Below are 12,939 nucleotides of genomic sequence, written 5' to 3'. Positions count from 1 at the left end.
GAGCAAAGAGGGGCGGAGTGATGAGGGCGACGGGCGGAGCGACGAGGGCGAGAAGTTTGAGCAGAGAGGGGCGGGACACAGAGAGAGAGAGGAGGGAACGAGCGGGGCGAATGGAGGGGCGGGGCGGCGTGAGGAAGGTGAAGGAAGGGGCGGGGCGTGAGGACAAGGGGCGGTGCCTACGTGGTTGGCGTGTCACAGACGCGGAGTGAGAGCGCCGCTTATTGCGCTCACACGCTCGTGGCAAGTGCGTGAGGAGGTTACTTGTGAGCTCAGCCATCCCCACCTCCTCCCCTTCGGCCCCAGGAACTGAGCGCTCAGGGCGGCCTGGGAGGGGCTGCCGGAAGTACGCCCTCGCCGGTCCCACCTGTTCCGGCGGTCCGCTGCTCCGGTGGCGCCCGCGCCCGCGCAAGCTGCGTTCCGGGCTCCGGGCCGCCCGCCCCGCCCCTCAGCCGCCGCCGCCACCTCCCCCGCCCGGAGCCATGGCCGCTGCGGCCGGGGACGGCGCGGTGAAGCCGCTGCAGTGTGCCATGAAGCTGGCCAACGGGGCCATCGAGCTAGACACCGGCAACAGGCCCCGGGTGAGGCGAGGCGAGGCGCGGCGCAGCTAGGCGGGGGCGGGGGCGGGGGCGGGGGCCGCGGCCGCGGCGCAGACCCGGGGGCGGGGCGGGGCTGGGCGGGGCCGCGGGGTGGGCGCCGGCGGGACCCTCGCGCTGGGGGCGGCGGGCGGCGGACGGCGCGCGGGGCTCGGGGCCGTGGTGACCTTGGACAGCTCCCGCGGCTGCCGCCCTGCGCGCTCCGTCGGTCCGCGGGGGGGCGTCGGAGCTGAGGCTTCACCTGTAGGGGCTTCCAGGGGTGTGCGCGGCCCTTGGGACGTCTGGGGCCGGCGGCTCCCTGTGTCTGTGTGTTCTCTGGGCACACGCTGGAGAGTCCATCCGATCCAAAGGGGACGGGATCCAGGAAAGGTTCGCCGCGGCTTTCCAGGCGTCTGGAGAGCTTGTTTGGAAGGGGAAGGCGCACGGGGAGAGACGTGGCTCGTCCGAGAAGGGGTGTCGCCCAGGTGGAGAAGCGGGCTGAGCCCCCTCCGCTGCCCCGGAAGGAGGAGGTGCGAGGGCCCGGGAAAAGCACCGGTCCCGCCAGCCTCTGCTTTCCCCAAGTTGGTTTTCTAGAGCAGCAGGTGCCCAGTTAGAAATCCTTCCTGGCATCCATTGTATCCGTATTTCTGAGGTGCAGACTTTAGTGGGTAATTTGAGAACTGAGATGCAAAAAACAAAAGACTAAACACTATGCTGTGCTTCCAAATGCCCCTAGCTCTGTCGGGGAGCTCTGAACAGGATGGTCACACCCTTGAAACTGTCAATATTCTAGTGTTCTGGACTCGTGCATGCCCAGGGAGTACGTATTCTGGGGTTCCCGAAAGGGATTTCCCAGAACCTAAGCCAGAACGTTCTTCTGAGATTTTCAACATCACTCCCTTTTTAACCTCCCAGGAAATATTTTTTTAAAGCCACTGAATGAATAGCTTCTGAGTTGTGCAAGAAGGAAACTTGTTGCATAGAGTGAAAACTGACAGCACTTGTCAAGGCTGCTTCCCCTGGCACACTGAATGAGAGTCTCAATTCCTTCCTGTGCTGGAGAGAAAGGCAGTGAGAGGATTGATGCCCAGCTGGGTATCTTTTCCTCCAAGTCTGGAGAAGAGAGAGACAATCTGTGCCCCAGGCAGAACATCACTGATTAGACCTGGAGGACTTACCAGCCAACTGCCTCAGGCTGGATGTCTCAGGTCTATCTCAGAGATAGTAGATGCACCATCCCTGTGTTTCCCACAAGGGACCAGGCAAGCGTAATGGAATAGTTTGCCTCCACTGACCTGACCTCTGCCGCTTCTCTCCCCCGTGCACAGGAGGCATATATGGAATACCTGAGGAGCATCCACTATATCTCCCAGGTGCTGCTGGAAGAAGTGGAAAGCACTAAAGGTACAGCTCTCAGCCTTGCCACTCCTTCCATGTTGGGCAGGCTGTGGACAACTTAGCCCTTGGTGGGTGCCAGGCCTGCGGGTGTCCTGGGTTCTGCCTGCTTGGTCATTAGCAGAAGGTGAACGGGTGTGCACTCAGTGAGCACAAGCTGTCACAGTGTGACTCGGGAGCAGGAAGGGACAGGTGCTGTGAGTAAGGGGATGGGAATGCCGTGGAGAGACTGGACACTGAACCCCAGCCCATGGAGGAGTATGGGGGTAGCAGTCCCAGTGGAGAGATGCACAAAAGCTTGGGATGAGAGCAGGTACCGAGTACAAGGAAGCGTAGACACCCTGGAAAGAGGAAGGTGCAGTTGGGGCAGGCAGGGCCGTGGGTGGAACTGGGGTCGATCTGGGGTGAGGGGAAGCTCATGGAGGCTTTGTGAGGAGAGGCCGCATGGAAGCAGAGCCTCCAGGAGGCACCCACAGTGCGGCCAGCGGTGATGGGAGCACCTAGAGTTGCGGGAGTGAAGGACTTGGGGATGTTCTTTAAAGGTAGACCTCACCATACTTGGGGGTGGGGGGGAACAGTGAGCTTCTGCGGGGACAGTGAGGCATAGGGCAGGGCGCGCGGGGGTGGCAGGAGCAGACCTGTGAGGGAGGAATGGAGAGCTGCATCATGAGCACATCCTGCTGGAGATGTCCAGCAGCCCAGTGAACACAGAAGCACAGTGGTCAGGGAGAGGTGGGAATCACCTGAACTGAGCTGTCCTAGGAAGCCAGGGAGCTTAGCAGAGCTCCACTCACTCCAAGATTGGAGAATGGGAGGAGGGTGCAGTGGGAGAGGCCCTGAGGGGGATGTCTTGGAGGAGAGAGACCCTGAGAGGTGGAGGATGCCCTCAGAGCAGAGCACAGCATGGGTGGGTGAGTGGGGGCAGTTTCAGTGGGAGTCAGGGGCTAAAATAGAGTATGGGGAGGGGCCAGCTGTACACGAAGCAGGAGGTGGGTCAGGAGCTGGGGCTGGTGGAGTCCAGGGGAGGGTTTTGGGTGGCAGCCCCTATAGCGTGTCTACTGATAAGGAAAGGTTTCCAGAGGAGGGAATGCAGAACAGAAGCTCCAGGGAAGCGTCAGGGGTGGGGGTGAGGACAGCCAGAGGGCGGGAGATGGGTGATGAAGCTGTCTCTGTGAAATGGCCTGTGTCCACCGTAAGGCCTACCTTGAGGAGGGGCTGTAGGTATACACGAAGCCCTCGGTGAGGAGAAGAGGCCTGGTTACTGGTTAGGTAGAGACAGGGCTCCGCTGGTCCAGCCAAGATGACAAGACAGTCAGTCACATGCTGGGCTGGCCAAGCTCAGAGCCCACACAGGGTCAGGAAGTAAACCCCGGGCAAATGGTCAGAGACAAGGAGGGGGTGGGCTCACCCAGGGGTGAGATGAGGAGGGGGTAGGGTCACCCAGGGATCAGAGGTGAGGAAGGGGTGGGCTTGCCTCTGTTTTTATCTCAGCAAGAATCTGATTAGTGATAGACGTGATGGTGACCAGCCTTCTTGTCCCTTGCTTCCCAGAAGCTGGGGAAACTCTGCCCCCAGACACCTCAAAGATGCTGAAACTGGCCGAGCAGTGTCTGGAGAGGGCCCAGTCGACAGCTGCCAAGCTTGGTGGGTCTGCAGCAGAAGGTTTTCCTGGAGCATCCCCCCAATCTGCATCTCCTCTGTGGAATGTGGGGATCCTGTGCTGACTCTTGGCTGCATATGTCTTGCAGGGAAAACACACGTGAAGCCAGCCATGCCTGTGGCTGCTCCTGTCCCCGCACCCACTACCCGACATCGCCGGGTGTACTCAGATGAGGGGGGGAAGCTCTCTCCGTTTCTGCCGCCAGAGATCTTCCAGAAGCTTCAGGTGGTAGAGTCACAAAGCTCTAAGAAGTAAGATGGGGCAAAATGGAAGGTGGGCTGAGCCTGGGTTTGAAGGCCAGACAAAGTGAGCTAACCATATGAATTTAGTGAGATGGGTCCCAGAGTGGAAGCACCCTTGTACCTAGCAGAAATGAATGTAAATCGTCTTTGGAGCAGAGCACCTTCAACTTTCATAAAATGAGTGGCAAACAAAGATGACCAAGCACAAAAAGGAAAGAGAAACTATGAAGGAATGATAGCAGAAACAGACCTACACAGTCTTAAAACATTTATCAGACACAGATTCTAAAACAGTCATGCACTCTGTATTTAGAAAAATAAAAAATAAGTTTGAAAATACCCACAGGAAACAAGAAACTATAAAACCTGACCCAGCAAACAAAGAACCAAGTAGAAGCAAAATGAAAAATATAATACCAAAGTTATGTTTAAAAACTAACTGGAACAATAACAACAAATTATATTGTGCAGTAAAAATCCACACATGTGCACAAAAGCAAGTGGACAAATTTACAAAGGCAGGATAGACATAGCTGAAGAGAGAATTAGTGAATTGGATGAAAGGCCAAAATATATCTAGAATGACTCACAGGAAATAAAAAAAATTTTTGAAAGAGACATGGAAAGTCTAACATAAGATTATTAGAGTTCCAGAGAAAGAGAAGAAAATGAAAGAGAGGCATTATTTGAAAATATAATGGCAGGTAATTTTCTAGAACTGATGAAAGACACCCAGACATAGATGCAAGAATCCTAAGGAGGGTAAACAAGGAGGACTGGGTCCTTCTCGCCCTGCTGTTGCCAGGCCTCAGGGCCCACTTCCACTCAGGGGTCCAAGGCACCTCGTTTCTGCACGTGGAGCTTTGGGGCAGGGCCAGGCACAAGACTTGCATCCCAGGACAAACCTTCCCTCCTCGGTCCTGTGTGCCCCACAGGTAACCCTCTCTCACCCATGGAAGCAGGAAGACAGGTGGGACTGAAAGGTTTCGTGGAGGGCTGACCGTTGGTAGCTGTTATGGAGTAGACATCGTTCTCCCTTTCATGGGTTGCAAACTGATCTAGCTGTTTGGTCCACATGGTGCCCTTGAGGAGTTTTGTGTTGTTGCCAAACACTATAACTGGTTTTCATGAAGTTCCGATGTCCAGCTTTTCTTGGAAAGCCAGAAGTCCTGGCAGTAGCAGGCCCACATTTCAGCAGAGCAAGTGTCTTCAGTCCTCTCCAGATCTCCTCCCCCTTTTATATTCCTTGCCTGCCCCATCACCACCTCCTCACCTTCTGGACTCAGGGCAGGGTCAGGAAGTGTCCTCAGGTCACCAGAGCATTCCTGGGCTTCCTGGGGCCTGGACAGCAGTTTATCACCATTTCCAGGGAGCTAACACCCTTGGAGGAGGCCTCCCTGCAGAACCAGAAGCTGAAGGCTGCGTATGAGGCCCGGATGGCCCGTCTGGACCCCAGCCAGGCCATGCAGAAGACATCCCTGGTGAGCAGCGCCCAAGGAGGGTCTGGGTTGGTGGGGGAGAGGAAGTAGGCGTTATTCCCTCCTTTCCTTCCTAGACCCTGTCCCTGCAGCGGCAGATGATGGAGAACCTGGTGATCGCCAAGGCCCGGGAGGAGACAGTATCCTTCCCATCCATCCTTGGTGTCCCAAGGAGGAAATTCAGAGTGTGACCTTGAGCTAAGGATCGGGGTGCAGGAACAGAATTCTTTCGGCTTTGGAGAGGCATGTCCTCAGGGGATGGTTACTGCCTAGCCGCCCTTCCTCTGCCCTCCAGACCTTTGCACAGGCCTTCCCGCCCCTCCCAGTGCCCACGGGCTCCTCTCCGTCCTTGCATTCAGCTAGGACTTGCCTTCTTTCTCTGAGTGGGCACACATTCTCCAGCCCTGCTGCCTCCTCCCTCCTGTCCCGCTGGACCGTACCCGCTGTGTCCAGCATGGCGCTGGGGCCCCCCCCCATCACACACAGCCTTGACTCTCCATCCCAGCTGCAGAGGAAGATGGAGGAGCGCCGGCTGCGACTCCAGGAGGCCGCCAACAGGTGTGTCTCCTCCCACTGCTCTCAGGGCAGCTGGGGGGACAGGTAGGGCCTCCCCCACCTGCCTGTCCAGCCCTGAGGCTGCCAGCCCCGTGCTTCCTCCCCAGGAGGTTCTGTAGTCAAGTCGCCCTGACCCCGGAGGAGCGGGAGCAGCGGGCCCTCTATGCCGCCGTCCTCGAGTATGAGCAGGACCACGTGAGTCCCACGGTGGGGGCGGGCTGTGGTCATGGGCAGCAGCTCCTCCTGGGGGCAGGGCAGGGGTCCCGCGGCTTGACTGGGGGTCTTCCCTGCACCCCAGGAAGGGTGTGGAGAAAGGCCTTGGCAGGGATGGAGGGGCGTCTCATCGTGGGGTCCCGCTGTGGTGCCAGAAGTCTCCTGTCCTGCAGGACTGGCCGAAGCACTGGAGGGCCAAGCTCAAGAGGAGCCCAGGAGACCTGTCGCTGGTCACCAGCCTGGTTTCCCACCTGCTCAGGTACCAGGGCCTGTAGCCCCTCCCCCCAAGGATTAGAAAGGGAGAAGACAGGCGAGTGAGGCTCCCACAGAGGCCCCAGGGCTGCCCCCTTGGCACCGAGGCTCGTTGGCTGGCCTCCTGCCATCTCAGAGGGGTGGGTCATACTTTCTTTGCAAGCTTCACCCGCAAGGAAGTAACACGTGAGCCACTTCTCTGCAGTCTCTGATGGCGGGGCCGCTTTGTAGACGGCGGCTGCCGAGAGAGGCCAGAGGCGGCCAGGGGCTGTGCCTGACAGGCGGCCAGCGCTGTGCCCTCGACGCCGCCTCTCCCCTGCTCGCAGCGTCCCCGACCACCCCATCTCTCAGCTCCTGAAGAAGCTCCAGTGCGCGGTGTACCGCGCACTATACCCGGTGGTGAGCCGGGCTGCCGTGGGCACCGCCTCGGCCCCGAGCTGCTGCGCCCTGCCCCCGGACACTGACGGGCTGCTGGCCCCTGGAAGTCGGCGGCTCCGGCCCTCGCAGAGCCTCTACTGCATGCTCTCCCTGCCTGAGCCTGGCCCGACCCTGCGGCCTCCCAACGACCCCCCTGCCAGTCCTTCTGTACCCCCACTCCACCCCAGCCCCCCTGACAGAGGGACGGATAGCACCCCTGCAGGGCCGCCCTCACCCCTGGCAGACACCTCATCCCGCCTGCCACGCAAGGACAGCTCCTTCGAAGACCTAGAACTGTTTTTGGCTACTTCTGAGAGGTGGGGCCAGGGTCCTGGGGGGCGGCCCGAGCCCCAGACCCCAGGGGTGGAGGAGCCATTGCTGGAGCAGCTGAAGAGCACCGTCAAGGACATCCACAATGCCATCGGTGAGGGCCAGCGCCCCGCGGGACAGGTGGGCAGGTGGGAGGAGCTGCTCCAACTCTGAAGCCCACAGCCAGCAAAAAGCTTGTCACAGGCCAGAGACAGGCCCCGGAGGAGGGGCTTCCTCTGCACGGCAGCCAGGCTGGCCCTGATCTGTAGAGCTGGCCCCAGCCAGCCTCCCTGCCAGCCAAACACCCCGCTTAGCAGAGAAGGAGGCGCCTGCCTCAGAGAGCAGCTGTAGCTGGCTGCGGGCTCAGCTTGCCCCTAGTGCCCGGCTGTCTTCTCACGGGGCTGCACGGGAGATGCAGTCTAGTCCATTCCAGTGTTCTGTTTGGGGAAGGGTCTGCCCTCAGATCCTCTGGCAGCCAGGCGGTCCTGGCTGTCCCATCGGGTCCAACTCACGTCTCTCCAAATCAAGGACTGTCGGGCTGTTGGGTGTGTGCAGCCTGGTGATGACGGAGGCTCATCCCTCAGCCTTTTCCATTTTGAGAATAGTGTGTGGGTTCCCTAAGGGTTGGGGCCTTGGGTGGCAGGTAACTTCCAAGACTTTTCCAAGGAGGAGGGTCTCACTGGTTTTCTAAGAACCAGTGAGGGAGGCCTGACAGTCAGTGGCTTTCTAACTGTGGGGCCCACACTCTCTGATCGTCCCCCCTTGGCCCCAGGCAGGTCCCTCTTCCTCCCCAAGCAGGCTCCCCCATCTCCTGGCACAGGTCCCCCCTCCTCCCCAAGCAGGTCCTCCCTTCTCTTGGTGCATGTTCCCCCTCCTCCCCAAGCAGGTCCTCCCTTCTCTTGGTGCATGTTCCCCCTCCTCCCCAAGCAGGTCCTCCCTTCTCCTGGTGCATGTTCCCCCTCCTCCCCAAGCAGGTCCTCCCTTCTGGTGCATGTTCCCCCTCCTCCCCAAGCAGGTCCTCCCTTCTCCTGGTGCATGTTCCCCCTCCTCCCCAAGCAGGTCCTCCCTTCTCCTGGTGCATGTTCCCCCTCCTCCCCAAGCAGGTCCTCCCTTCTCTTGGTGCATGTTCCCCCTCCTCCCCAAGCAGGTCCTCCCTTCTGGTGCATGTTCCCCCTCCTCCCCAAGCAGGTCCTCCCTTCTCCTGGTGCATGTTCCCCCTCCTCCCCAAGCAGGTCCTCCCTTCTCCTGGTGCATGTTCCCCCTCCTCCCCAAGCAGGTCCTCCCTTCTCTTGGTGCATGTTCCCCCTCCTCCCCAAGCAGGTCCTCCCTTCTCTTGGTGCATGTTCCCCCTCCTCCCCAAGCAGGTCCTCCCTTCTCTTGGTGCATGTTCCCCCTCCTCCCCAAGCAGGTCCTCCCTTCTCTTGGTGCATGTTCCTCCTCCTCCCCAAGCAGGTCCTCCCTTCTCCTGGCACAGGTGCCCCCTCTCCCCAAGCGGGTCCCCCTCTTCCTCAAGTGGATCCTCTGTCTCCCTGGGTCTCACATTTCTTGTCTTTGTATAAGCTTTTAAAAGTCTTCCAGGTTGTCCATTTTGGGTACAAACCTTTTTCAGAAAGACAGTGTTTTCTGCCTTTTTTCCCAGGCCTGTGTCCTTGGCCCCTTACGGGAGCTGGGTATGACCCTGTGAGCCCCAGGGATGAGGGCCCAGATTCCCTGCTCCAGTCCCAGTCCACATGGACACAGGAGGGGATGGTGTGGAGGGAGGACCAGGCAGAGGCCCTTCCCCACGGAGCTGGAATGCCAACGGTGGCTCTGCCCACACTTAGGCTGGCTCTGGGAGGGCACGAGGAGGTGACAGGTGAGGGGCCCATCTGGGCACCTAAGGCTGGCTGGGGGTGACCTCTAGGGGCTGCCAGCCTAGCCGGATGGCCCAGCTGTCCCCACAGCGCCGCTGTGCTGGCTCTGCTCCTGGCAGACAGGCTGCTCTCGCTGATGCTCCTGGCTTTTGAAGGCCTGAATACGGCCGCCTCCAAGGACCGCTGCCTGGCCTGTATCGAGGAGCCCTTCTTCTCCCCGCTTTGGCCCCTGCTGCTGGCCCTCTACAGGTACAGCCCTAGTGCCACTCCCCCGCAGGGCCTTTCCCGCCCACTGTAGTGTCAGGTCCCTTCTCGAGTCCTGGGGCAAACTTCTGACTGTGCTTCCCGCTGGCACTTGACTCTGAGGCCATCCTGGGTGTTTCAGGTTTGCAGCTGGTGCCACACCTGCCTGTGACTCAGGGCGTGGCCAGCTTTCCCCAGGCCTGCCTCCGTCACAGGGCGGGGTCCCCTGGGCAGCTGAGCCTGGCCTCTCTCTGTCCCAGGAGTGTGCACCGCCCCCGGGAGGCTGCCCTGAGCAGGAGCATGGAGCTCTACAGGAATGCACCCCCGGCAGCCGTGGGCATCCCCACCAAGCTCCTCCCTCGGGGCCCTGAGGCCCTGGGAGCTGGTGCCTACCCCTACTGCGCAGCAGCCCAGGAGCTGGGGCTCCTGGTTCTGGAGAGCTGCCCCCAGAAGAAGCTGGAATGCATTGGTGAGCAGCAGGGTGGTTTGGAAAAAGGAAGGGAGAACATAGTTGGATATGACAAATCCCCGTCCTAGAGGGTAACCTGGAGCCTGTGCCTCCCATCTCTAATGACCCACGAGACATCAGCGATGTGAGAGCAACATCCACGGGAGGGATCATCCTGGCCCTGCCCAGCCCTGCACGTGCTGCACGTGACGGGTATGAGGGCAGTGCCAGGGGTGCCCGGGAGCCGTTCTGGCTTCCAGGCCATCCTGGGACGGGCTTCCCCCGCCTCTTACCCAAAGCCCGGCTTCTGTGCTGCAGTGAGGGCCCTGCGAGTCATCTGCGCCTGTGCGGAGGATTACTACCGGGCCCAGGAGGCTGGACCCCAGCCCAGTGCTGCTGCCATGTGAGTCCTGGAAGGGCACATCCTGGGGTTCACTGGGCGCGTGAGGGGCTGCCTTCAGAGTCCTGTGGGAAGAGAGAAGCCCCACCCTGTTTGGGGCACCAAGACCATGGGCTTTTGCCCAGCGTCTGCCCACTTGGGCCCCAGCAGCCTTGTTCACCCATAAGCTTTGTAGAGCTCGTCATGGAGGAGAGCCCAGCCTATTTCTATCAAGAAGCCCAGCTCCAGCCCCTGTGGACGAAGCATTCCTGCTCCTCTGGGCAGGGCTTCCTAGGGGGTCACAGACCCCCTGGCTAGTCTGGTGAAAAGTAGAGTTGCCCGTCTCAGAAGCACGTGCTTGGTCCCTCAGTGGCACGTCTGGAGGAAGCTGTCCTGGCCCCAGTGAAGAGCTTGCTTCCTGCACTGAGCCCTCAGCTCTGGGGTTCCTGCATCAGCCCTGCCCCATCCTCCCAAGATGGGGCAGGGGTCTTCCCCACCTGGGCCCTGCAGCCTGGAGCTCTAATGCCTGGTCCTGCCTCAGTTTCACCTGGATCCACCTTCTGCCAGCAGCCTTCTGCCCTGGTGCCCACCTGGGGCTGGAGTCCCCTTAGCACCTGTAGGGGCTCTGCCCCCTGCCACCCTGCCCCAGGGATCAGGGTCATCCTGAAGGCACCTGTCATTGCAGCCTAGTGGGCAGGCTGTGGCATCCATGTACACCCAGGGGGCCTGCAGGTGAGGATGAGGTCAGCAGGGAGGAGTTCCACCCAAGAGGAGGGAGACAGATGCTCCCTCCACTGCCCCTAGGGCTGGGGTGCTGGGCCTCAGCTGCAGAGTCGGGGTAGGGGGGGCAGGCCCAGCATGGTTCCCACTTGCTGCCTTCCCCGGTTTGCCTTTTCGTTTTCAAGTAAGTCACCGCAGATAAAAGAGGCCAGGACCGGAAGTGCGTCTGAGTCGCAGCCGCAGCTTCACAGTAGCTCTTCCTGTGGGCATCTGAGGAGCCGGGGAGGGGCTGTCTGTATTCCCTCAGGTGTGCGGTGTCCAGGGAGGTGAGGGCGGGGCCACCAGTAGGAACTCATGGTGTGTGAGGCCTCGCCAGTTATCAGACTAAGAGACAATCTTTGCCGCCATGCTGTTGCCAGAGACCACTGACCTGTGGGGCCCCTGGGCCAGGGTTCTGAGCGTCCTGCAGGCCTCACTTACTCCTTTCTCAGCTTACTTAGGCGGCTCTTGTGGAGGACCTGGTATGCCTGGGGGGCCGAGCTGAGTAAAACTCAATGCCAAGAGCAAGCAGGCTGCCCGGGACCCAGGCTGACACTCTGTCACCCTGCTCCCAGGCTCGGGCAGCTAATGGATCGGGCTTGTGAGGTTGCGGCTGCCCCGCTCCTCCACCATGGGGCCTCTCCGAGCTCAGCCCTGGGCCCTGCAGCGTGGGGTCCCTGTTTGGGGATGGCCTCACTGCTCCTTAATGGTCTCCTGTGCTGCGGACCCGAGTCCACCGCTGGCCCCCATGCAGACAGGTGGCACCAGTGCAGAGATCAACCATGAGCCTGAGACTGCTCCAGGGGTCAAGCCAGGGGCTGCGGGCTGGCAGGGATTGGGCAGCCCTGCTGGCCTCTGGAGCCAACCGGCTGGCTGTGCTTTTGCCTAACAGTGGTGCCGATGACCTGCTGCCCATCCTGTCCTTCGTGGCGCTGAGAAGTGGCCTCCCCCAGCTAGTGTCGGAGTGCGCAGCCCTGGAGGAGTTCATCCACGAGGGGTAGGCGTCCCCCGGCCAGGGCAGGGTCGGCATCGGCGGCCGGGCATGTACTCCCTGGCTGGGGGTTCACCTGTGCACACAGCCCACGGACCCCTCTCCTCAGCCTCTTCCCACCACCCCTTGCTCGGCACACTGCCTAGACAGGAGCTGGGGGGCTGTCCCCTGAGCAGCGTCTACCTGGGAGGTAGGCTGTTCCTCCAGCCCAGCCTCCCTGATAGCCCATGTGGGGCCCCAGCATCCAAGTCCTGCTTTGTAAAGGCAGACGCCCTTCCAGAGCACCCCTCCAGGTGACAGGTGTCCCCCGTGCACACCTCCACACAGGTACCTGATTGGAGAGGAGGGCTACTGCCTGACGTCACTGCAGAGTGCCCTGAGCTTCGTGGAGCTGCTGCCCCGGGGGGCTCTGGGCAAGTAGTGGAGCAGGACCCTCTAGGAGTCGCTGCCTGGGGGCAGTGGGCCAGCTGTGATGGGGCTCTGCAGCTCTCAAGCCGCCGGAACCCAACATCCACCCCCAGGGGCTCGAGGAGGCCCCTTTGCTCCTGACAGTGTGGGCCTGAGCTGAGTCAGCTCCCAGGAAGCAGGCCTTTTCTCCCCTGACCCAGCCTCCGAGAGGCCCCATGCAGGGACACCAGAGCTGCGGACTTCCCTAGGCATGCTCACCCCTGACGGCTCAACCCACTGACGCCCCAACCCACTGATGCCCCGCAGGCCCGCCGACCCCAGGGCAGAGAGGGACCGCGGGCCTGGCCAAGGACAGGTCTGGTTTCTCTCCATTCCCGTCTCCTGAGAGGCAGTCACAGCTCCCTGAGCCAGTTTCTCGTCAGTCAAGAAGAGAGCCTGTCATCGCCCCCACCCCGCCCTGAGGCCTGGGGCCCAAGTGGTTTGAGACTGCTGTTTATTTATTGGGTATTGACCACTCCACTCTCCCCTGGATGCCCAGGTGTCCTCGGGCACCCCCTGTGTCTGGGGTCTCAGAGCCACACTCCTACCCTAGGCACTAGGCACTGGACATCCCAAGACCCCTGGCCAGTTCCCACCCCTGCACATCTCCTTCCAGGTGGGTGTGAACCTGAGAGTCAGCACGTGCCAGCAGCCTGCTACCCATTCTGTTACCTGCCCCAGGAAGCTGCTGACCCAGCCAAAAATAAAGAGGTCACTGATGTCTCA

At 60.6% G+C, this 12,939-nt stretch overlaps 1 protein-coding gene across 7 annotated transcripts; it reads left to right on the top strand.

The window, feature by feature from the left end:
• Positions 1-58: 58 nt before the first annotated feature.
• On the top strand, positions 59-12,939 carry VPS9D1 (VPS9 domain containing 1). Of its 7 annotated transcripts, none has more exons than XM_044761095.2 (15): positions 59-578; positions 1,901-1,976; positions 3,519-3,611; positions 3,716-3,878; positions 5,239-5,350; positions 5,425-5,487; positions 5,853-5,905; positions 6,010-6,097; positions 6,289-6,374; positions 6,694-7,208; positions 9,066-9,195; positions 9,450-9,658; positions 9,956-10,040; positions 11,668-11,772; positions 12,094-12,939. In XM_044761095.2, exons 1-15 carry the CDS (start codon positions 480-482, stop codon positions 12,185-12,187), a joined length of 1,971 nt encoding a protein of 656 aa, XP_044617030.1. In that variant the 5' UTR covers positions 59-479; the 3' UTR covers positions 12,188-12,939. The 7 variants fall into 7 exon arrangements, 6 of the variants coding, with proteins under 6 accessions (XP_044617030.1, XP_070356462.1, XP_044617028.1 ...); XM_070500361.1 differs by having other exon boundaries at positions 195-578; positions 3,522-3,611; XM_044761093.2 differs by having other exon boundaries at positions 214-578; positions 8,997-9,195.

This window comes from Equus asinus, chromosome 28, assembly GCF_041296235.1.
Source record: "Equus asinus isolate D_3611 breed Donkey chromosome 28, EquAss-T2T_v2, whole genome shotgun sequence".
Classification (NCBI taxonomy): Eukaryota; Metazoa; Chordata; class Mammalia; order Perissodactyla; family Equidae; genus Equus; species Equus asinus.
Note: the sequence above shows the minus strand (reverse complement) of the source record. Positions and strands in the feature narration are given on the sequence as shown.

Coding starts and splice junctions, on each gene's coding strand:
- VPS9D1 (XM_044761093.2), top strand. CDS start 480: ATGGCCGCTGCGGCCGGGGACGGCGCGGTGAAGCCGCTGCAGTGTGCC. Junction 6,098..6,288: donor TCGAGTATGAGCAGGACCAC/GTGAGTCCCACG, acceptor CCTGTCCTGCAG/GACTGGCCGAAGCACTGGAG. Junction 6,375..6,693: donor CTGGTTTCCCACCTGCTCAG/GTACCAGGGCCT, acceptor CCCTGCTCGCAG/CGTCCCCGACCACCCCATCT.